At 41.1% G+C, this 24,964-nt stretch overlaps 1 protein-coding gene across 1 annotated transcript in view; it reads left to right on the plus strand.

Moving 5' to 3' along the window:
- Window positions 1–24,964, plus strand: part of stk32c (serine/threonine kinase 32C) — a gene marked incomplete at both ends in the record, with an annotated part of 147,585 nt that overhangs the window by 87,636 nt on the left and 34,985 nt on the right. The window contains one exon of the mRNA XM_079229600.1: window positions 22,514–22,665. Within this exon, the coding sequence (XP_079085726.1) occupies window positions 22,514–22,665 (152 nt within the window). The remainder of the gene's footprint in view (window positions 1–22,513; window positions 22,666–24,964) is intronic.

Below are 24,964 nucleotides of genomic sequence, written 5' to 3' on the forward strand. Positions count from 1 at the left end.
TTAAATCAACTCTCCTGTCTCTCTCTCAGTGAACACCATGGCAACGGTGACACACACGCACACACGCGCAGGAGGAACTGTCAGTTGGTCAGCTGACAGTTTGTGCTTCTCATGATTTCATTATTTTCGTGATGGGATGGGATTCATGGTTGTCTGTCAAATACAATAGTATTATTTCTTGGTGTAACCACACCTCCCTACTCAATTCTGCGCCCTACCTCGAATAGTGGCCCATCTTCATTACCTACACTTACACCGGTCTCAAGACACAAATAAACGCCTCTTAACTTCTTTTCTTCCATATGCTTCCTCTTATTAAACACTTAAACAAGCTTAAGACTCATAGACACGGTTTAAACATCCTAATATAACCAATAAGGCACACAAATAGACATTTTAGACCATTAATAACGTCCTCTGTCAGACGCTCATGAGCCACACCCACGGTTTTCCCGCCTTATGCAAATGAGCTGCACCCACAGAGACTTTCACCCAGACCCCTGCAAAGAGCTCCTCTCCCCTCCTCCTATTCTAATTAATGTTAAATATAAACTAATCTCTAAATCCTTGAACTTATTCAATCCCCTTGGCTTTTATTCAAGTTCAGGAACATAGAAATCCACTACAGAGCTGTGTCCTAAACAACCTTTTTGTATTTGTATTTTGCCATTCACTCCACAATATTGACTTTTGAGGCATAATTTATATATGAAAACGTTGGAAATATTGTGCCGGTGGTACACATGCGTCGTGGAATCCAACAAATGTATACTGTTTTGTCAGCAAGCCTGAAAGCGACATGAAGACCGGCCAACTGCTCCATTAACCTCCATGTTAAATCGGACCACAATTTTCTCTCATGACGGAAACGTGAGCACTTTACAAACTGAATTTACGCTCTCATTTATAAATCCTTACAAATATTTAAGTAGACGGAAACGTTCTCAGAAGTCTTATGCTTCTCATGATGTCATTATTTTCGTAATGGGATTCACGGTTGTCTGTCAAATACAATAGTTTAAAAGGTTGTTTTCTCATTAAATCCACAGTTCAGTCTCCTGCTCTGTGACAGTGTCACACCTGTTTTAAGTTAGCCAATCAGGGCTGTCACCACGACAACCGGTGATACAAACGCAGGAGGAGCCAACTGACGTTGGTCAGCTGACATCCAAGACACTCTATTTTAAACTCTACAAAAAACGTTTCACACACATTCTTATATATCATACATTAGACTTAGACACACACACACACACAGAATTATCACAAAACGATTGACTGTGTGTGTCTATGTGCGCCAGCGTGTGTGTGCGCGCACGTTTTTTGACCCCAGAAAGTTGGTGAGTGAGGAGATACAACTTGGATCGACCTTTCACCCAATGAGTCTGTTGTTGCTGGGGAAAAATGGACAACACAACGAATCCGATTAGGCTCCTCCCATAGAAGAAGTCTGATTGGCTCTTTTTTATTTGGCTTTCGGTTAAGGATTTTTTTTTTTCATTGTGTAAAAAACTACGTTTTTCACCCTCTCAAAGAAAGTCATTTGATCTGATAATTCTGAAGGTGGCAGAGGTTATTGAGGTTATTGTGTTATTGAGAGATGTGTTACCTCAATAACACATCTCACTACCGGTAATGTATACATATTGCGACGTCTTACGGCAGTAGTAGCCACACTTTCAAAATTTCTTGTGAAATTTTCTAGTTATTATTATTCTTCTTATTCCGCCAAACTTTGGACCGTATCTTCTCCCACAGCGTTGCCCGCACATGCGTAAAAAATACATCAAAACGTGCGGCCCGATCGGGAATCGTGAGCTATGACTTTTCTAAGAGATTCGACCAGCCATTTTCCCGAAAAGTGCGAAAAACGGCGAGAAATTGTCCCATTCACTTGACTGGGGTTTCGGACTGAAGAGAGCAAAAAAACATACATCTTTGTGCCCACAGTGACTCGCCATAATGTATCGTAGAGAAATGATTTAAAGTTTAAAACGTTGACAAAAGTCTGGAGTTTATTTGCCCAATTGGGCATTTTTTGATAGCTAGCACAGTTTTCATGTAATTATTGTTCAAGTTTAGGAAAATGTGGGAACCATTTCAGAGTTTACAATGGGTGTGTGTGGGGAAGGTTAGAGCTGTGATGTCATCGCTAGAGCACGAGGAGCTGTGTCCTAAACAACCTTTTTGTATTTGTATTTTGCCATTCACTCCACAATATTGACTTTTGAGGCATAATTTATATATGAAAACGTTGGAAATATTGTGCCGGTGGTACACATGAGTCGTGGAATCCAACAAATGTATACTGTTTTGTCAGCAAGCCTGAAAGCGACATGAAGACCGGCCAAGTGCTCCATTAACCTCCATGTTAAATCGGACCACAATTTTCTCTCATGACGGAAACGTGAGCACTTTTCAAACTGAATTTACGCTCTCATTTCTAAATCCTTACAAATATTTAAGTAGACGGAAACGTTCGCAGAAGTCTTGTGCTTCTCATGATGTCATTATTTTCGTGATGGGATCCATGGTTGTCTGTCAAATACAGTAGTTTGAAAGTTAGTTTTTTCATTAAATCAACTCTCCTGTCTCTCTCTCAGTGAACACCATGGCAACGGTGACACGCACACACACGCGCAGGAGGAACTGTCAGTTGGTCAGCTGACATCCTGACTGTTTGTGCTTCTCATGATTTCATTATTTTCGTGATGGGATGGGATTCATGGTTGTCTGTCAAATACAATAGTATTATTTCTTGGTGTAACCACACCTCCCTACTCAATTCTGCGCCCTACCTCGAATAATGGCCCATCTTCATTACCTACACTTACACCGGTTTCAAGACACAAATAATCGCCTCTTAACTTCTTTTCTTCCATATGCTTCCTCTTATTAAACACTTAAACAAGCTTAAGACTCATAGACACGGTTTAAACATCCTAATATTACCAATAAGGCACACAAATAGACATTTTAGACCATTAATAACGTCCTCTGTCAGACGCTCATGAGCCACACCCACGGTTTTCCCGCCTTATGCAAATGAGCTGCACCCACAGAGACTTTCACCCAGACCCCTGCAAAGAGCTCCTCTCCCCTCCTCCTATTCTAATTAATGTTAAATATAAACTAATCTCTAAATCCTTGAACTTATTCAATCCCCTTGGCTTTTATTCAAGTTCAGGAACATAGAAATCCACTACAGAGCTGTGTCCTAAACAACCTTTTTGTATTTGTATTTTGCCATTCACTCCACAATATTGACTTTTGAGGCATAATTTATATATGAAAACGTTGGAAATATTGTGCCGGTGGTACACATGCGTCGTGGAATCCAACAAATGTATACTGTTTTGTCAGCAAGCCTGAAAGCGACATGAAGACCGGCCAACTGCTCCATTAACCTCCATGTTAAATCGGACCACAATTTTCTCTCATGACGGAAACGTGAGCACTTTACAAACTGAATTTACGCTCTCATTTATAAATCCTTACAAATATTTAAGTAGACGGAAACGTTCTCAGAAGTCTTGTGCTTCTCATGATGTCATTATTTTCGTAATGGGATTCACGGTTGTCTGTCAAATACAATAGTTTAAAAGGTTGTTTTCTCATTAAATCCACAGTTCAGTCTCCTGCTCTGTGACAGTGTCACACCTGTTTTAAGTTAGCCAATCAGGGCTGTCACCACGACAACCGGTGATACAAACGCAGGAGGAGCCAACTGACGTTGGTCAGCTGACATCCAAGACACTCTATTTTAAACTCTACAAAAAACGTTTCACACACATTCTTATATATCATACATTAGACTTAGACACACACACACACAGAATTATCACAAAACGATTGACTGTGTGTGTCTATGTGCGCCCGCGTGTGTGTGCGTGCACGTTTTTTGACCCCAGAAAGTTGGTGAGTGAGGAGATACAACTTGGATCGACCTTTCACCCAATGAGTCTGTTGTTGCTGGGGAAAAATGGACAACACAACGAATCCGATTAGGCTCCTCCCATAGAAGAAGTCTGATTGGCTCTTTTTTATTTGGCTTTCGGTTAAGGATTTTTTTTTTCATTGTGTAAAAAACTACGTTTTTCACCCTCTCAAAGAAAGTCATTTGATCTGATAATTCTGAAGGTGGCAGAGGTTATTGAGGTTATTGTGTTATTGAGAGATGTGTTACCTCAATAACACATCTCACTACCGGTAATGTATACATATTGCGACGTCTTACGGCAGTAGTAGCCACACTTTCAAAATTTCTTGTGAAATTTTCTAGTTATTATTATTCTTCTTATTCCGCCAAACTTTGGACCGTATCTTCTCCCACAGCGTTGCCCGCACATGCGTAAAAAATACATCAAAACGTGCGGCCCGATCGGGAATCGTGAGCTATGACTTTTCTAAGAGATTCGACCAGCCATTTTCCCGAAAAGTGCGAAAAACGGCGAGAAATTGTCCCATTCACTTGACTGGGGTTTCGGACTGAAGAGAGCAAAAAAACATACATCTTTGTGCCCACAGTGACTCGCCATAATGTATCGTAGAGAAATGATTTAAAGTTTAAAACGTTGACAAAAGTCTGGAGTTTATTTGCCCAATTGGGCATTTTTTGATAGCTAGCACAGTTTTCATGTAATTATTGTTCAAGTTTAGGAAAATGTGGGAACCATTTCAGAGTTTACAATGGGTGTGTGTGGGGAAGGTTAGAGCTGTGATGTCATCGCTAGAGCACGAGGAGCTGTGTCCTAAACAACCTTTTTGTATTTGTATTTTGCCATTCACTCCACAATATTGACTTTTGAGGCATAATTTATATATGAAAACGTTGGAAATATTGTGCCGGTGGTACACATGAGTCGTGGAATCCAACAAATGTATACTGTTTTGTCAGCAAGCCTGAAAGCGACATGAAGACCGGCCAAGTGCTCCATTAACCTCCATGTTAAATCGGACCACAATTTTCTCTCATGACGGAAACGTGAGCACTTTTCAAACTGAATTTACGCTCTCATTTCTAAATCCTTACAAATATTTAAGTAGACGGAAACGTTCGCAGAAGTCTTGTGCTTCTCATGATGTCATTATTTTCGTGATGGGATCCATGGTTGTCTGTCAAATACAGTAGTTTGAAAGTTAGTTTTTTCATTAAATCAACTCTCCTGTCTCTCTCTCAGTGAACACCATGGCAACGGTGACACGCACACACACGCGCAGGAGGAACTGTCAGTTGGTCAGCTGACATCCTGACTGTTTGTGCTTCTCATGATTTCATTATTTTCGTGATGGGATGGGATTCATGGTTGTCTGTCAAATACAATAGTATTATTTCTTGGTGTAACCACACCTCCCTACTCAATTCTGCGCCCTACCTCGAATAATGGCCCATCTTCATTACCTACACTTACACCGGTTTCAAGACACAAATAATCGCCTCTTAACTTCTTTTCTTCCATATGCTTCCTCTTATTAAACACTTAAACAAGCTTAAGACTCATAGACACGGTTTAAACATCCTAATATTACCAATAAGGCACACAAATAGACATTTTAGACCATTAATAACGTCCTCTGTCAGACGCTCATGAGCCACACCCACGGTTTTCCCGCCTTATGCAAATGAGCTGCACCCACAGAGACTTTCACCCAGACCCCTGCAAAGAGCTCCTCTCCCCTCCTCCTATTCTAATTAATGTTAAATATAAACTAATCTCTAAATCCTTGAACTTATTCAATCCCCTTGGCTTTTATTCAAGTTCAGGAACATAGAAATCCACTACAGAGCTGTGTCCTAAACAACCTTTTTGTATTTGTATTTTGCCATTCACTCCACAATATTGACTTTTGAGGCATAATTTATATATGAAAACGTTGGAAATATTGTGCCGGTGGTACACATGCGTCGTGGAATCCAACAAATGTATACTGTTTTGTCAGCAAGCCTGAAAGCGACATGAAGACCGGCCAACTGCTCCATTAACCTCCATGTTAAATCGGACCACAATTTTCTCTCATGACGGAAACGTGAGCACTTTACAAACTGAATTTACGCTCTCATTTATAAATCCTTACAAATATTTAAGTAGACGGAAACGTTCTCAGAAGTCTTGTGCTTCTCATGATGTCATTATTTTCGTAATGGGATTCACGGTTGTCTGTCAAATACAATAGTTTAAAAGGTTGTTTTCTCATTAAATCCACAGTTCAGTCTCCTGCTCTGTGACAGTGTCACACCTGTTTTAAGTTAGCCAATCAGGGCTGTCACCACGACAACCGGTGATACAAACGCAGGAGGAGCCAACTGACGTTGGTCAGCTGACATCCAAGACACTCTATTTTAAACTCTACAAAAAACGTTTCACACACATTCTTATATATCATACATTAGACTTAGACACACACACACACAGAATTATCACAAAACGATTGACTGTGTGTGTCTATGTGCGCCCGCGTGTGTGTGCGTGCACGTTTTTTGACCCCAGAAAGTTGGTGAGTGAGGAGATACAACTTGGATCGACCTTTCACCCAATGAGTCTGTTGTTGCTGGGGAAAAATGGACAACACAACGAATCCGATTAGGCTCCTCCCATAGAAGAAGTCTGATTGGCTCTTTTTTATTTGGCTTTCGGTTAAGGATTTTTTTTTTCATTGTGTAAAAAACTACGTTTTTCACCCTCTCAAAGAAAGTCATTTGATCTGATAATTCTGAAGGTGGCTGAGGTTATTGAGGTTATTGTGTTATTGAGAGATGTGTTACCTCAATAACACATCTCACTACCGGTAATGTATACATATTGCGACGTCTTACGGCAGTAGTAGCCACACTTTCAAAATTTCTTGTGAAATTTTCTAGTTATTATTATTATTGAGTTATATTTTATTGTGTTCAAGCTTTAGTCTACACAGTAAAAACGAGTATTGGGCGAAAGGAAAATTCTAATGTTATAAGAAATGTAATCAACTAAAATGTTGTTTTTTTTACGAGAAACTTGAATAAATACGTCCGTTTGAAGGAGATGTTTTCACAGCAAAAATCAGGAAGGAAAACAGGGATTGTAACATTTTCAACATCTTCAGTTTAGCCTCAGCCTTTTAGCACAATATAAAAAACTAGAAAATTTCACAAGAAATTTTGAAAGTGTGGCTACTACTGCCGTAAGACGTCGCAATATATATACATTACCGGTAGTGAGATGTGTTATTGAGGTACATTATTTATTTATTTATTTTTATATATATATATATATATATGCCAACATTAGCTGTGAGGGCTTGATGGTGGAAATATGAATAGGACAGCACTTTGCTGCAACATATCACGTGATTACATAACATCATATTGTGTACAATTGTCTATTTATTTTCTATTTAATACAATAATCCTCATTTTAGCTTTATGTTAAGATACACTTAAATCATGGGGCTTTTATGTTGAAAGGGAAGACAGAGAGACAGACAGGTAGACATAAAAGCCCCTGCCTGTCACCGGTTGCCATGGTGGCAGCTTGATTGATTGGCTAATTGGTAGCAGCTGTGACACTGTCACAGAGCAGGAGACTGGACTGTGGATTTAATGAGAAAACAACCTTTCAAACTATTGTATTTGACAGACAACCGTGGATCCCATCGCAAAAATAACGCAATCATGAGAAGCACAAGACTTCTGAGAACGTTTTCGTGTACTTAAATATTTGTAAGGATTTATAAATGAGAGCACAAATTCAGTTTGTAAAGTGCTCACGTTTCCGTCATGAGAGAAAATTGTGGTCCGATTTAACATGGAGGTTGATGGAGCAGTTGATAATACTTAATAATAGCAATCAACTCCACATGTAAGTTCTTTCTACAGTGTTCTCATTTTGATAGGAGTCCGCATGAACTATTCAAAAGTCAGTCGGTTGGTACACATGCGTTGTGGAATCCAACAAATTTATACTGTTTTGTCAGCAAGCCTGAAAGCGACATGAAGACCGGCCAACTGCTCCATCAACCTCCATGTTAAATCGGACCACAATTTTCTCTAATGACGGAAACGTGAGCACTTTACAAACTGAATTTACGCTCTCATTTATAAATCCTTACAAATATTTAAGTAGATGGAAACGTTCTCAGAAGTCTTGTGCTTCTCATGATTTCGTTATTTTCGTGATGGGATTCACGGTTGTCTGTCAAATACAATAGTTTGAAAGGTTGTTTTCTCATTAAATCCACAGTCCAGTCTCCCGCTCTGTGACAGTGTCACACTTGTTTTAAGTTAGCCAATCGAGGCAGTCACCATGGCAACCAGTGACACGCGGGCACACACACACATGCAGGAGGAACACGTGTAATCATGTGATATGTTGCAGCAAAGTGCTGTCCCATTCATATTTACACCATCAAGCCCTCACAGCTAATGTTGGCATATATATATATATATATATATATATATATATATATATCCAATCCACACATACGTGCACGCGTGTGCATGTGGTAATACGGTCGCGTGCACTCAGACTCTTGACTTTTGATCATATTTATGCAAAAAATTAATAATATATATATATATATATATATATATTTTTTAAAGTCAAGGAGTTATTGATTCTTTAGAGATCAAGGACAATAGGGGCTGGTATTCATATGTAATCACGTGATATGTTGCAGCAAAGTGCTGTCCTATTCATATTTACATCAAGCCCTCATAGCTAATGTTGGCATATATATATATGTATATATATATATATATATATATATATAAAATGTACCTCAATAACACATTTCACTACCGGTAATGTATATATATTGCGACGTCTTACGGCAGTAGTAGCCACACTTTCAAAATTTCTTGTGAAATGTTCTAGTTACACATGTAATTTCAACTGGCAAAAACAGACGGGTCACCAAATAAGAAACTGTTGGTGTCTACATTTATGTAAATCTGCCACAGTTATTGTAAACCCCATATGGGGCGGCTGTAGCTCAGGGGGATGAGTGGTCGTCCAGCAACCACAAGGTAGCCAGCTCGATCCTCAGTCCCCCCATAACTTGCATGTCGAAGTGTCCCTGAGCAAGACACTGAACCCCTAGCTGCTCCCCGGGCGCCCCACAGGGCAGCCCACCGCTCCCCAACCAAGGAAGGGTCAAATGCAGAGAAGAATTTCCCCAAGGGGATAAATAAAGGATAATTTCTTATTTCTTTCTATATGCATCGTGCATAAACAGAAGGCTCGTAACTAACGGATGCGGGGCTTAGTGATTCAGTCAATAAACTGTGAGAGCTAAAGTGCTCATACATTTGGCCCCGCAGGCACACTGACGGTAAAGTGAGCTCAGGGAACGAAACCTCCAAGCAGAAAAAAGAGCGAGCTGTCAGACACCTGAACTGAAACATGATGTTGGTTAACAAGACGGGGATCAAGGTAACGGGCAGTGTGTCAATCATTTTAATGGTCAGTTATATCCCTGATTGATTTCCCTGCTCAGCTTTTGAAAGAGGGCTTGCTAGACTAGACCGTGACCGTTATCAAACAGAATTTCCTTCATGGTATCTTTATCATGGTGATGAGTATGTATGAGCTATATAACCTTTTAATGAAACATGCAGTCACACCTCTAACACATCCAGTAAACCAAGAAAAGCCTTTGTGCATCTTAAGTCTCCCTCACATTTTGAGATGCATGTAATCAGCATGTAGTCCTTATAATTTCCCACTTTCATACACAAACTTCAAAGTCTTTTAGTGGTTTGAATTGTTTATGTTTTTCTTTCTTTTGGAAAAAAATGCTACATAATGATTACAATTCTGCTTGTTTTCCAAATTGCTAGTTTGGCCAGTCCTGAAAGGAAGTTCATTAGCATGTGTATATGTTTTTTTTTTTAGCAGAGTAGTTTGGACCGTAGATAAATAAACGGGAGCAAAAGTGTTCTCCTAAGACTTTGACAAAACCTTTATTTAACACTCAGGCATATCAGGCCCAAAAACTGTTCTTACGACGATAACAAAATATAAAATAAAAGTGGTCTGAGACCATGTCTCACCAAAACCTACTAAAAACAGTGTGCAAAACGTAAAAAACGACTCCATAGTCTGTGACGTTCATAACAAACAAAGAGGCATGGTCTCCACAGCCTCGCAGAATGGACGTACATCTGAAACAGTGGGGTTAAAAACAGAAGAAAAAAAAACATTACAGCAACAGCACCGTGTACAATCTTCTGTCTCCACACGGTCTCTGCTCTCCCGGTCAGGTTGTCCTTATTCAACAGTGTCCCACGCACGCTGACTGTCCGTCCCACTCAGTAATGTTCCAGGGACCCCACTCGGGTCCGGAACGAAAACCAGCTCTGGAAAGGGATCCGTGGGGTCCGGTACCTCCTCTCCTCTGCTGTTCTCCTGCGAGCCGTTTACCACCACGACCCTGCTCACCACCACCATGGCCTTCTCCACACTGTCTAGAAACATCACCACCCTGCCGCTCATGCGGGCAGCGGACTTTGAAATGTTTTCACAAAGGGCCATCTGGCCTTTTTTCCCCCTCAGTGACACCACGTCCCTGGATAATGTTGCCTGACTTCTTGTGGCGGCTGCTTCAAAAGACTGAAGCACACTTAGGCTGTTAGAGGATTGTCTATGCAAGGTCCTGATGTGCAATGTCATGTTCCACAATGCTTGCACTCATCTGTACAAGGTGATTCTCACACTTTATCTGATGCACTAAAAAAGCCTCCCTTTGCTCAAGCCTCAAAGAAGTCTGAATCATTACTGTGCTTGTTAATGCTCATGCATGCTGTAATGGGGCATCCTGGAGCTGTGCGAAAAAGGGATGGCCAAACTCAGTAAACACTTTCATTTTCCTGCGGGGCCAACGGCAGTTGACGTGGAGCAGAAGACATCCAGTGGAATGAACCGAATGAAAGAGCAAAATATTCCGTCTTCTCCCCGGATGACATGTTCATCAGACCCTGAAAGCGTGTTCGCCTCGCCGTCATCTCTCTCTCTCACTCTCTCAAAGCACTCTCGCCCAAATGCAGCATTGGCAAGAGTTTGTGCGTGTTTCTCGGGCTACTCTTTTTCAATTGCCGCTCTCCGACAGCAAAACACAAGCTGAAAAGTTAATCCGAGAGAATGATGGATGTCAGCACTTAACGTACAGTATATTTCTGCTGAACTCTAGAGAGGAGGCACAAGATGCCCCCTTCTCTTTCTCCCCCCCCAACCTCCCCTCAACCAGTGGTCTTCTATCGGTTCGTGTTTCCCCATGTGTCTCAGCCAGAGGCTTCTGGTCGACTTGGCAGTTATCTGACCTAGAAAACAGAAACATCTGCAGCTTCCTAACTGAGTCCACTAAATGTAACACCCCGTCCTTTTTCTTCTCTCTGCAAGCCATTTTGATAGGACTGATAACTATAGCACGGCAGTGGGGGGGATTAGGGGTAAGATAAACGGTATGCTGCCATCCCTGGGATCTAACAGCGATGCTGTTTTTTCTTTTCTTTTTTGTGTGGCTGAGTGACATGTTCAGCTAATAAGCATTGAGAGCGTGCATTTGTTCAAGGAGGGACATCGGGATTAAGCAGAGGGAGGTCGGAGTGGATGGCGAAGAGCCAGAGGCTGAGGCAGAGTTCCAGGCCGCAGACCTAGATCACTATTTCCAAACGTATGAAAGATTTAGAGCGGCAGAAAGGGAGTTTGGGCTTTTATTTTTATTTGGTGAGATTCACCCTCTCAGAGGCCGGGCACACAAGGACGGAGAGAAGCTAGCAATACATCACCTGATACCACAGGAATGTGGTAAGAGAATCTGTCCCAGGACCTTGTGTCACCCTTTTGATCTCTCAATCATGTTCTAATTGTGACCAATGATATTGTGGTGCTATAAATACTGAACACAGGTGATTGAGTTATGATTTTAAGACAAGGATTGACTTTATCATTTGCTTTTCCTACTTTGACGTGAAAATGGCTTTCATGAACTAGGTCTATTTCATATAGCTCAGACTGTTGCTCTTCATCTTACTGAAGACATTCTCCTCTGGATTTTTTTAAGGATGTTGTCCAAAAATATCCATAATTCTAAAGTCTTTTGCAAGCATTGAATGCGTAATAAATGTGAAACATTTTTGCAACAAATCAATTCACGCACATTTTTGAGACGGTTGCAACACCTATTTCAGCCTCCGTGTTGTTGTAGTGTATGTTTTGGATATGTCCGTTACGTACAACGTAATTGGTTGAAGAAAAACGGCCCTGCTCAAAAAATAAATAAATGGCAGCAACAGTTTGATAAAATATATCGTTTCAGAAGATTTTTAAACACAATGAGACGTTTAGTTGGTTCAACTAAAAAAGCCAGATAGCAGTAAGCCATAATGTTTTTTACACAAAAACTATATTATGATAATACAATAACCAAACCCTGACAAACTCTAGTGTTGTATTTATACGTCAAATACCACCAATCATCTGCTATATATAAGGTTGTTATTCTTTGTCATTTCAAAGTGCCCTTCAACAAGCACTTCACTCTGACCCGGTATAGATAATTGTGTTGATTGTAGTGGTAGGTAAGATTTAATATCTCCTCTGTGATGGATTAAACGCATTATTAAAGGCTCGTAATGAACTTCCTCACATCATATTTTGAGCATAGTTTGAGGCTCTTGCCTACAGGCCTGTCAGTCTGCTGCAATATTTTCCACACCTCGTCTTCTTTCATATCTCTGACAGCGTAATACTCAAGCGTTAGAAATCCCTCAGTTAATAAAAGAATACTATAGGAGCTTTTCATTGTTTTCATACCACAGAATAAGTTATTTTATGGGACCTGAGTCCAGCTAAAGTTTTAATGAAATTGAAGGAGAACGTACCTCTTGGGTTTTATTAAGTTGAACTAAAGAATTACCTGCATGAACAAATGGACTGTTTTAGTTTTTTTTATCGGTATGCTTCAGTCTTACTGAAGTGTTTTATCAGTATGCTTCAGTCCTACTGTAGTAGGATAGTAATAGTAATAAGAGCACACATTTTTCAGTAGCAATATAAAGTAGTAGCAGTACCATCAGTAGTGATAGTAATCACAGAAACTCTAGAGGTAACAGATGCATCTTTATTGAGTCATACTGAAGCATACCAATAAAACATGGATTTCACCAACTAAATAGGATTTTATTGTTGTGAACTCTCCAATGCCCTGTGGAATCATTATCTAATGACCTTACCAAATAATCATCCACCCATCCAGCACCAGGGTGAAAAGGCTGGAGTTGGAGTCGGACAGAGCCTCTCAGTGGAATATATAATTAGTCTGATGATCTTCAGTCACATTGAGCCTCGGCGTAATGTTTTTCAGAAAATTTAGGAAGACAGCTGCTGTTTGAGATTTTGTATCATCGTTTTATATACATTTGGACATGACTATAGCAACCAGTTCTAATTCTCAACTCGACATATACTTGTTCAGGACCATTTGACATCCCTTTGGTTTAAAAAAACAAAACTAGCTGGTTAGGTTTAGGAAGAGATCCTGGTTTGATAATGATGTTTCTTACAAAACTTCAGTTCCGTAACCTACGTGACCCGACATACTAACGTAACATAAAATATGTCAATGCAAACTTTGGGTTTTCACATGGGACATGAACAGCCGTGTCCTGGGTGAATGTCCTATGTTAATTTGACCCATCCATCCACCCCTACTTTTTTGCACTTTATATTACGTCACCTGATTTACGGAGCAGTTGCTCCGAGTGTCTAATATTGCCACGGATGGGTTTACATTGGAGTTACTTGAAAGCCTATGCGTCTTATACAGATGGTAAACGGTGCCTTGTGCATTGGTAGCGCCTGTATTGCTCCTTTTTAAATGTCAACAATATCTAATACAGCATCTTTACCTAAATAATCTTTACCCATGGAATGTATGTAAGAAGTGGTCGTATAGTCATTGCAATGTCAACCATTGGTTCATGGACTACAGTTTTGAAGTCTTGAGAGCCGCTTTTTGGCCGTCGCCGCCTTAACATTTTGCAACCAAAAATTGGCTTAATAATTACTTTTGCCTTTAAAAAATGAAATGGAATATTGTTTTTACTGAGTTAACAATTGCTGGTCTCCTCACAAGCCAGGTTGGACCTGCCATTGTTATTCTCTAATTGCAGCGTGTATTGCCTCATTAGAGCTCCTCAAAAGTTTTTAGAACATGGGTGAATTGAATATCTATGGGGACATTTAGAGCGCTAGAATGTGTTGTTCAATTGCAGGAACGTGTTTCTCTGCCTGCAGGCGCCCCCGGCTGACCCTATGGAGATTAACTCCAGGAAACAGCTCGACGAGCTCCTTGTTATTTGTGCCGCAAAAAAACAAAGTTAGTTTCACCAGAACTCAAGACTATTAAAAGTGAGCATCGAAAGGTGAGGCGGGCAGGTGCTCTCGTCTGTAGCATTCCTTGACGTGCGTTGTGCGTGACTTTGAATTCCACCACATCAAAAGGCGCCGCACTTCTGTGTGTGTGTGTGTGTGTGTGTGTGTGTGTGTGTGTGTGTGTGTGTGTGTGTGTGTGTGTGTGTGTGTGTGCGCGACATTACAGCCAACGTTGTGACAGCGTCTCACCCGGTTGCTAGTGCTGTCGTCCTTCCTCGCTGCTTGGAGAAGTGGAATCTGGAGCCAAGAATCACAAAGTTTGAATTACAATATTTATTTTTTTATAATTGGTATATATATTTATTTTTTTAAATGATCGTGCTGGTGCGCCGGTTACACAGCAGGCGTACGTCCAAAACCACGGCCCGCTACTGGAACCAAGTATAACCTAGACACAGCCCAAGTGAATTATTTTTTCCCTTCAATTGTATTTGATCATTAACCGCGACACCATTCAAGTTCTAGGTACTAGGGCAGGCTGATGGATCCCGGCACTGAATTCATTGTCACCTGGAGCTGTATGTAAATAAATGCTCAAAAACAACTGGTGTACATTTGGTGCTGCTCCCCCTTAAACAAGTCCTCATTTTAATTAAAATGCTTAGCAAGTGAATACAAGTGAGGGCAGCACAGTAATGGATAACATCGGTGATATTTTTTAATTTCTCAACAAATCCCATGAAAAGACCCAAAACAGCAATGAATGTAGTCCATTCACAAATATTGTCTGTGTGTCTTAAGCCTGATATTCCTCTGTGCCATAGAGCTCCATTGTTGTCCAAAAACTATGAAACACATCAGTGAGCCACCCTGTTGCACTGGGGCACATGCTCCTTCATTACAGAGAACATAGGCAGAAGTAGTACATTTTGAGATACACTGTCTTGCTTACTGTCGTGCTTTTTTTCAATGCTTGTCAACGGGCCCCGCTAGTTAGTTGGCTCATGGCCGCCGCTCTGCACTGCTCTCATGCGATGGTTACAGCTGATGGTTACAGCTGATAACTCCCAATCTCGTGTCTTGCATCTTTAAGAAATGCTTAAGATTATAAGCTTATTTAGTCATATATTTATGATGTTATGAGGTAAGTTTATTTGCTAAGATTTGAGGCCAAGTTGTTCTTTGGACAGCCCCATGCGTTCCTTTTTTATTGGATAAATTGTGCTGGCTAGAGGCTAGAAAATCCAGAGCCTGGTCTATATGCCAGTTCTTTAGCCAGCTCTCTCCCCATGTACAATCAGCCAGCCAGCAGAGAAATTTGGCACCATCCCCAGACTTGCCCCTGGCTTCCAACCCTGCCTCTTGGACAAACAGAATGACCTTTACCTGTGCAAAAAAATTCAAATGCAATCTAAATAGCAGGTGTTCCTGGATTAGAAGTTAACAATGAAAACCTCGCCTGCAGTTTAACAGTGGACTGGCTCATGCCCCCATTAGCATTTTGTAGGTAATGTTACAGAATTAATTAGGAACACTTTAGTGTCCATTACTGCTTGGAGAGAATTGGTCTGAGAAGCCATCACTCTGCAGGGGCCTCGCCCTTGCCGGCGCGGCACAGCGATAGCCACAATCTCCCATCTCTGAGGTTTCAATCATGTTGAAAATGTCTCTATTCATATGCAAATAGCTTGCAAACTATTCTGCCTCACAGCTCTCGCCTCAAAATTGTTACTTTCTTCTGCTCCATACTAAACGGGTCTAATGTATTGAATTGTTAATATGCCCAATGAATATATGAATACATCCTTTTCAAAAGTTGTCATTTTACTCCGCTGACCGGCACTTGAGGATTCCAGATAAAATGGGACTGGTGAGGGATGACTAACAGTGTGGTATCTGATTGGTTGCGAACCTCTGGGTTTTATACTCTGCACAGCTGGCACAATCCTTATCCTCAATAAAGAAAATCTAAATATAGCTGGATGTAATGCAATATTCTATAGCTACAGAAAATATGGTCAACACAGCATGATCAGGAATAACATGAATCCAAAAGTCTGTCAATATACAGTAAACAAACTTACTGAGGTGAACTTGAACTAAGGGACGTGCACAGAGTTTTGAGGTGTAATTGCACTAAATCATAACAGAGCAATGAAATATTTCCGTTACATACATTCACCGGTTGGCTGGCTGCTGCCCTGAATGTTTTCTCTTTCCGCCTCTGTCAACTCTCTTTAGAGTTCCTGCAATAAACATGCAACACCGGTTCATGTGTAAAGCTATATTCATCTTGGGTAACCACAGTCAGCCATAAGTTCTTTCACAGAGCAAAGCAACGTACTTGGAGCTCCAAGATCAGTCACATGCTCATCTCTATAAACCGACATCTGTGCATGCTTAATGTGTGGGCAACGGGACAAGATTTTTCGTGTCAGTAGTGTTCTGGTTTCCATTTGTAGTCTGAGTTGTATTAGCCAATCACGTTTAAGCCTGCATGCTGGTAAACATTTGCTCCTTTTGCAAGCTACAGAGGCTGAAAGCATTGGCGGAAAATGCAATCTCAAAAACGTTGAAACGGCTATAGTCTGTTGACGATTTAGGTTTATTACCTAAAAAAATAAACTGTTCACGTCGTGTTAACTGGCTACTTAATAAATAAATAATTCAGTCGCAGATGTCTTCTCTCAATTCCAACTCCATTCTCGCGTCTCAAGTGGCTAATCGGACAGTAAACGATGACCATACACGGAAAAGGAAGTATTGGTCTGGATATCGGCTGGCTACACTACACTAAATATTGTCGATTGCCTCACGAGGCTAAGTTGTCGTTAGACCAATAGCCGATAGGTACGGAGATTGGTAACATGCAGTTGTAATTTCCTCAGATTTGAAACTCATAAATCTGGGGGCAGGAGTCTCAACAGCCACCATAGAGGGCACATACTGTATTTGAACGAAGCCACATAAGAAATGTAAAGGCGAAGAAATAATGAAACTGAAGGATGATACTTAATGAAAATTGCCACAACTGAAAACATGCGTATACAGTCTGTATTCACATTTTGAAATTAGGGCGTAGGATTTTAGATTTACTTCCTACCATTCATCTCTCTACGCCGGCTTTAAATAGATAATCCAACATGTCGCTTCCCATATTCCATTCGGCCACAAAGTGATGGAGTTGCGAGCGGGGGACTATTTCTTTTTTTTAAACACTCTCCTTGGTAGTGCCCTCAACTCAACAGATCATATCTCGTAGGGAATGTGTTCTGCAACAGTAATAGAAAATAAATGTGACATCTACTGAGTGCTGTACTGTGAGTGCAGCATTTTAGAGTTATCGAGATGATGTTGTGGTTTTCATCCGTCTCTCGCAGGCAGATAGAAAATTTCCTCACAAGTTTTTTTATACACAACGTGGCTGTTTCTCACTTGCACAAGGCAGTTTGATGTTACATGTAGTGTGTACAGTGGTGGTATCTTGTGATTGGCTCCCTTGGTTGTATGTAAGAGGTTTTCGGCATGCTCTATTAAAGAATGATACTGCTTTTGCTCCCAACAGAGCCATAAATAAGATTTCCAAAATAGGTCCTGAGCCAGTCTGTGCCTCCTGCTCTGTTTCCTGTTCTCAGATGATGCAGACACAGGAAATTGCTTGAACATAAATGGGTTGAGGTGCATATGGGAAAGAGGCTTATTTGCCTTAACAGCAGAAGGCTGAAAATGTGTGAGATAACCTTTTGGATCCTTGTTTGCAGGATTTAAAGGAGTTTGTTCGGTCTAACTCCAGCACAGTGCAAATGGGACAGACTGGCCTGGCTGATAAACTGGGTCTGTGCTGAGCTCCATGAGGGAGATGGAAAAAGGGAGGGCTGCGCTTTATCATTCCGAGGGCTAAAAAGTCTAAAAGGGAAGTATGTGGTATGGTTGAATTGATAGTGAGACTTGAAATTCAATAGAAGAATTATAGAATTTGAACTGCCAATATGCAACATTTTCTGCTGATATTTCCACCTTTTTATATTGAATTATATTTGACTTTACCCACGGAATCATATATTTTCTATGGGAAGGCCTCTGTACCAGCATTTAAGCCATTGGACATTAAAAGTCTGCAGGGACTAAAATGACAATCATATTGATAGCAATACATATACATATTTATTGATACTTACGAAAATGTAAGGAATGATTGAACAGTAATTATCTGCTCTCATGTAACGTGAGTAGTAACCGATGCAGCAGCATGTCTGGCTAACTATTAGCTTACTACCTATAGTAAGTAGTTAAAGGTTATGTCAAAAACATGTTTGGGAAGTCTGTCGTTAATGAAGTCTGTCGTTAATGCTATCAGCGTTAATGTTATCAGCGTTGAAGCTAACGTTAGCAGCTCTGCCCCGTACTTTGTTGGATTTGGGTTTGTATGGCAGAAACCCCAGCAATGTAATATAAGGTAGCGCTACACAATGACACATTATACTGCTTGAAAATACAAACCACAAATTAATCTAAGCAACCAAACTGTTAGAACAAAATCACGGTCGGTTGTAAATGTTTTACTTTTTGGAATGTGCGTTTTCAACCAACTCATGGAGCTAACGTTAGCTTGATTAGGAAATGAGAAGCTGCTTTTGTCTTACTGGTTGAAAATTACGATCACTGCAATTTAGAGTGGTAAACTTTTCCGTTATCGTCAACCCACATAGCTAATAGATAGGCAAAGTATCTCCCTGTGTCCCTCGTGTTAGCTTATTTTGGAGAGCATGAGAGAAATGTATTTTTGATCCCATTTTAATTGTGCCATGAATTACACGTATAATGTTTGTAAATTCCATTCCATTATCCAAACCGCTGATCCTATTCAGGGTCACGAGGCGCTGGAGCTGATCCCAGCTGGCATTGGGCTAAGGCAGGGTTCACCCCCTGGACAGGTCGCCAGTTTATTGCAGGGCACATAATGAGACAGACGATCATTCACACTCACATTCACACCTACGGGCATAGAGTCTCCAATTAACCTAAGCTGCATGTATTTGGGCTATGGGAGGAAGCCGGAGAACCTAAAGGGAACCCACACTGCCACGGGGAGAACTGCCAACTCCACACAGAAGGACCGCCCAGGATCAGGGATCGAACCCGAGTCCCTCTTGCTGTGAGGTGACAGTGCTAGCCATTGCACCACCGTATAGCCTTGTTTGTCAATTTAAAAGTTAATTTCAAGGGAGTCCCAGTTTGTTGTAGCACCATTTAGTTTTGCATTAAACCACTCGGTGAACTACAACTCTCGTCTTGCACAACGTAGCAAGGTAACTTGACTATGTTTTACGCACAAATGCAACGTTATCTTCCCCAATGTGTTTTATCCAAAAACTTTTTTATTTTTGTCAGCCAAGAAGCAAAGAACTAGCGAGACCCATTTCTGTGAGTTCTTCCCGTGAAAGCACAGCCATCGTAGCTGCAGTATCACCCATTTGCTTTTTGGGTGTGTTGCCTTTCTAATTACGTATTTTCGCAGTCTTTAACAGTTTTGGGACCAACCGCGACTTTCTTAATGTGCAAAGTTATCTTTTTAAATTGACAAACATATGTACAATTCATGGGACGGTTCAAACGGGATCAAAAATGTATTTGTTTCTCGGACTATGGTACTTAAACAAAATAAGGTCCCATGATTGTCTGCCAGAAGGGGTGGGACTCTAAATAGACCGTTTATGAAGGAGGAGCAACGGGCAGGTTGGATGGATTTCAGCTGTGATGAGCTAATGAACATGACAATGGTAGAGGGAATCTGGTCTTGGAGGAGATCCAGGTGGTGGAAACGGGAGAGTAAGCCAAGCCAGACCTGGCACTCATTTTGAGCTGTGTGCTCAAGGGAAAACCAAGAGCACAATCAAATAGCTGGTGTTTTACTCAGTAATATATTTCCTGCTGTTACCACATGGAAAATGTTCATTTTAACACCACATTTAACACCTACTTTTACACTCTTAAAATATTCTTTGTCCCCGTTAAAGTAAGTGAAGAAAGTCCACTAGTGCAATTGGAAATCTTTGTTAGCAACACATTTTCAATTTCAATCATCTTTAGGATTTGTTTGTAATGCAAAAGTAATTTGAATACAGCAGACATCAAAGTAACCATTAGTAGGATGAAGGTATTAAACCATGCATCTGCACAGCTGCAAAAACAAACGCATCTGCAAGGGAGAATTTCTCTCTGCATTTGCATTTGTTCCTCTATTCTTTCCAGACTTAAAGACCAAACAAATGAGAAATTGACGAGCTGAGATGGCGTGAGTGCTGTGTAAAACAGCCATCTGTCTGGCTCAGACTTTAATAAGCGCACCTCTGCCTTGGTGGACAATTCAATCCAGCTAAGACCTTCTGTTTGTATGACCGAAATAGAAGGGGGATGTTTAGCATTTAATGCTTCACAGGATGGTCAAGTGCAACACTCGGATCACCGGGAGTCAAAACGGCTGCTTTGGATTTATTCCCTAAGTACTTTGACAGTGAATAATGATGTGAACTTCCTCTCTTTATGTGTGTGTTTCTCAATTACTGTGTGTACACAAGAAGCCCCATCAGAAATCTAACTTGAGTTCAATCCCTTTCCTCTATTGAGGAAAACAGCCTTTTTTTCCCATGCTATTGAATAAATGAGGTTAAAGAAATAAAGACCCAACACTATTTTTGTGTCTCGTTAGTCATTCTGTATTTGAAGCCACTGTACGTTTTCCCTCCGGCCCACTTAGGCGTTTTTACTGACAGTACAGAGCGTTGGTGGTATCCCTGCGCCAGAGTCATATAAATTGGATCTAACCACTCATGGGAGGTTGCTGAGAAGCCACATTAAAGGATAGATTCAGATTATTTTTTTCCAACTCTATTTCAATACAAATGTTGTATATTAATACAATTGGTTGCTGCATTTATTGCCTCCTCTCCAAATAAAGCAATTTTATTGTAGCGGCAATAACCCTCTCCATGTACTTTTGGCAGTTTAGTATTAATCCAAACCTACCCTGTCCTTCTTCATTTCTTCTTTTCATCCATCTAATCTAACTATAAAGCAAGGAATCTCAGTCTCAGAGAACCTGTTCATCCGATCAACTTCACACATGTGGGATGTATATTTCTGGGAACCCATGAATGCACAGCGTGGAAGTTGGGGCAGTTTGGACACACAACATGTTCAATCGTCTCGTTGACTGCAGTTCTTTTGTTGCTGGATGAACGAACGTTACAACCAAACTCTGCTTTGCTTGCCTGAGAGATAAGCGGTACTTCGACAACGCTGCAAACATCACTGTCAGAGGGAAGGAGAGGGGCAATGCAATCGGCCTGCTCCGAACTGACATGGGTTCCCAGCAGCCAAGGGGCAAGAGCGGTCGATTGCTCCCCTGCAACTCCGCAATCGACAATAACGCAAGCGTTACTTTTTTCCGAGGATGGGGAAGGCATCACCCGCCCTACTCTGCCTCTGATTGGCTTACCCTGATATTCTTCCTCCAACTGTTATTCTACCTTTGCTCTTCTGGAAAAATACATTTTTATTAAAAGTATCTGGTCTCTGGTGACACAAAAAAAAACAAGAATGAGTGAATATTTATTTCTGCAGGGCAGGTTTTTTTTCCAGCAGACACATGATCCGTTTAATGACTGTAGTTGCCACAGTAACGTTACGGTAATGACTCTGACCTCTCCGTAGTCCGTCCTGCTCCTGACCTTTTTACTGCCACACTTGCGATGAATAAATAACAAGGTGATTTGCTTGGAAGTTGGTTTTTGCCGCACAAACTTGAATAAAGTTAACTGAAGTTGCTCAGCGCGACAGCATGTTTTAATGCATCGGGTATAGGGCATGTAGTTTAACAATCGCATTGATCAACAGCTGAAAGATGCTGTGTGCTATTTTGAAAACATTCATTTGCATAAGAGCTCGGCCACATTTGTTGAGCCGAAACTTGGCACAGACACCTTAGCAGTGATGTAATTCTCTTACCCTGCCAATACAGTGCTGCAATTAGCATCATGTCGTTGTTGTTATCAACTCACTCGAAGATTTTGAACACAAACTGTCTAAATACACGTTTATCTAATATGCTCATTTGTCTCTTTTTCTCCTGCTCTTTTTCTCCCTTCTGTCCTCCTCTGCAGGTATGCATTGTGCAAAAGAGGGACACCGAGAAAATGTACGCCATGAAGTACATGAACAAACAGCAGTGCATAGAGAGAGATGAGGTCCGAAACGTCTTTAGAGAGCTTGAGATCCTACAGGAAATTGAACATGTTTTTTTAGTAAATCTCTGGTGACTATCCTATGTTTTTACACTTTCTATGTGGTCTGCGCAGCCTGTGTCTGTCGCCTGCCCTGTCTGTCTGTGCATTTTGTATATTTATTGTATATACAAGTGCATGTTTGCTCTAAAATCAGCTTTGGCCCAAAAGTCAATGGACTCTTTTGCATGTACTTTGTGTTCCACATGTGGCACTTTGTGGAAAACCTCCAAATTCTTTGATTCATTAAGGCTTGAGGCACATTTCCCTCCAGAAACCAACAGCTGTTAACTGTAAGAAACAATTTACACAGCGGAGATACTTTGGGATATTAATTTTGACTCTGGGCCTGTGAAGCACACATTTGATAATTGCTGTGACTCGAAATGACCTTACTCTTCCCTTGAGTCTGATATGTGGGTGAATGGAGGCTGCTTTCATTATTTAACGCTCATCTCCGAGCGGGACACATTTCTAAATGTAATTGGGGACCTGGCACGGCATTCACGGCATATTACACAAAGCACTTTACTCCTCTGTAATTGGTTGAATGATATTGCACGTGCCTGTCTTCTCTGAGCAATTGCTGGAGGAATATTTGGTTTTTCGTGCATTCCGTGATGGATTGATTAGGTGCAGATGGCAAGTAGATGCACCAAGACAAAGTCAAGCTCTTTTCCCTCATCAAGTCGTGTAAGGTTTAAGTTTAATCTGTGGGATATTGTTGCCTGCTGGACAAGCCACTCTGCTAGGACAAACTGAGGGCATTTTAATGAGCGTACAGTAGTATCCTGTGTATATTTCCTTGCAGGAGTGTATAGCTGCCAACGCCTTCTGTCTTCTAGTTCCCCATGTGTTGCTCTGCTCTTTCTGTCTCACCCTCTCTCAGACTCTGTACTATCCAGCACTTGTTAAAAATGCTCATTAATGACAAAAGATGCTGAACTGTATCATTGCGGCTACGTGGGAATGAGAACTTTCACAACTCTTACCTCCTCTCTCTGCTTCACAGAGATGCTCCAAAGAGGGCCTTCCCATCTCACAAGGAGCATATAGAAAACATGAGCTCGGACAGGAGTTACTCGGCATACTGCGCTTGATAATCCACATTCTCATTTACAGCCATTAGTATAACAATGAGGATGTCATACGTATATGGACAGTTCAGTTCACACTGATTACACAAAAAAAACATCTAATTTAGCTCTTGTGATATTCATACATGCAGAGAGTTTTTGTTTTATTAGCAATTGCGTTCGCTCCAATACAACAGAGGGGGATTGGATTTTGCTGGTGCTCACAGCGTTGAAGTTGGTCTTGGTTACACTCGATAATTCACTGTACAAAGTGTTTATGGTTTATAGCAGGGGTGGGCAAAATTCGGCCCGCAGGCAGTATACGGCCCGTTGTGCATTTTAAACTGGCCCGCCGAATATTAATATTGGTGCAAAATTGTTCAAATTATAGTAAAGACCGCATTCATTTAGCCCTTTTCCTTTAATACCCAGCGTTTCAGTTGATCCCACTCCTCAGTACGAACACTCTAATAGCCCTTATTAAAATAATTACGTTTTTAAAGCTGAATAACAGAGTTCCAGGTTCTCTGATTAAAAAAAAAAAAGTTACTTCAGCTGTCATGTCCCCTCCCAGGTAGCCAGCGGACTCCGCCGTATTGGTGCCGAGTGTCGGCTGATGCGGACAAATGTGAGCCAGCTTTGGCTCATTTAATTTTTGCCATATCTATTTGCCCCAGATTTAGCTGTTACAGACACGGGCTTATTCTAGCTGAAACATGGCAGCCAGGTTTATCGGCAGCCAGCACTAAAGCAGGTTCTGGCCCGTTGATGGCTGCCGAGTCGAATCTGGCATTATAGAAATTAATCGTCCCGATTCTGGGGCATCGTTCATCCCGAGTATCAGCCAAGTCGGCAACCGGACCCGGGCCGACGCGTTTCTTCTGGTGTGCCGGGTTCGGGCTGATGCTGGCCCTGGTTATTGACGCCAGAATCGGGCCAGTTTATACGGCGCAATTCTGGGGCGTCATTCATCATCATTGATCTTCAATGTGACTTTGTCTTAAAGGAGAAGTTCAACTGCCTTAAACTGGATGAGTTTTATGCTTCACTAAACAGCAGGAGGATTGCATAGAGGATACTGGTGTTGTTTGGCTCTACCTGTGAGCACTAAAGAACACCAACACATCCCCGTGAACTGATGAACACCTCAGATCTGTCCTGAGAATTGCCACAACCAAACTGACACCAAACGTTGATACACTGGCAAAAAAGGGTGACCAACAAATGACAAGTGACAAATCCTTTGGTGGAAAGC

Source organism: Taurulus bubalis (genome assembly GCF_910589615.1).
Source record: "Taurulus bubalis genome assembly, chromosome: 14".
NCBI lineage: Eukaryota > Metazoa > Chordata > Actinopteri > Perciformes > Cottidae > Taurulus > Taurulus bubalis.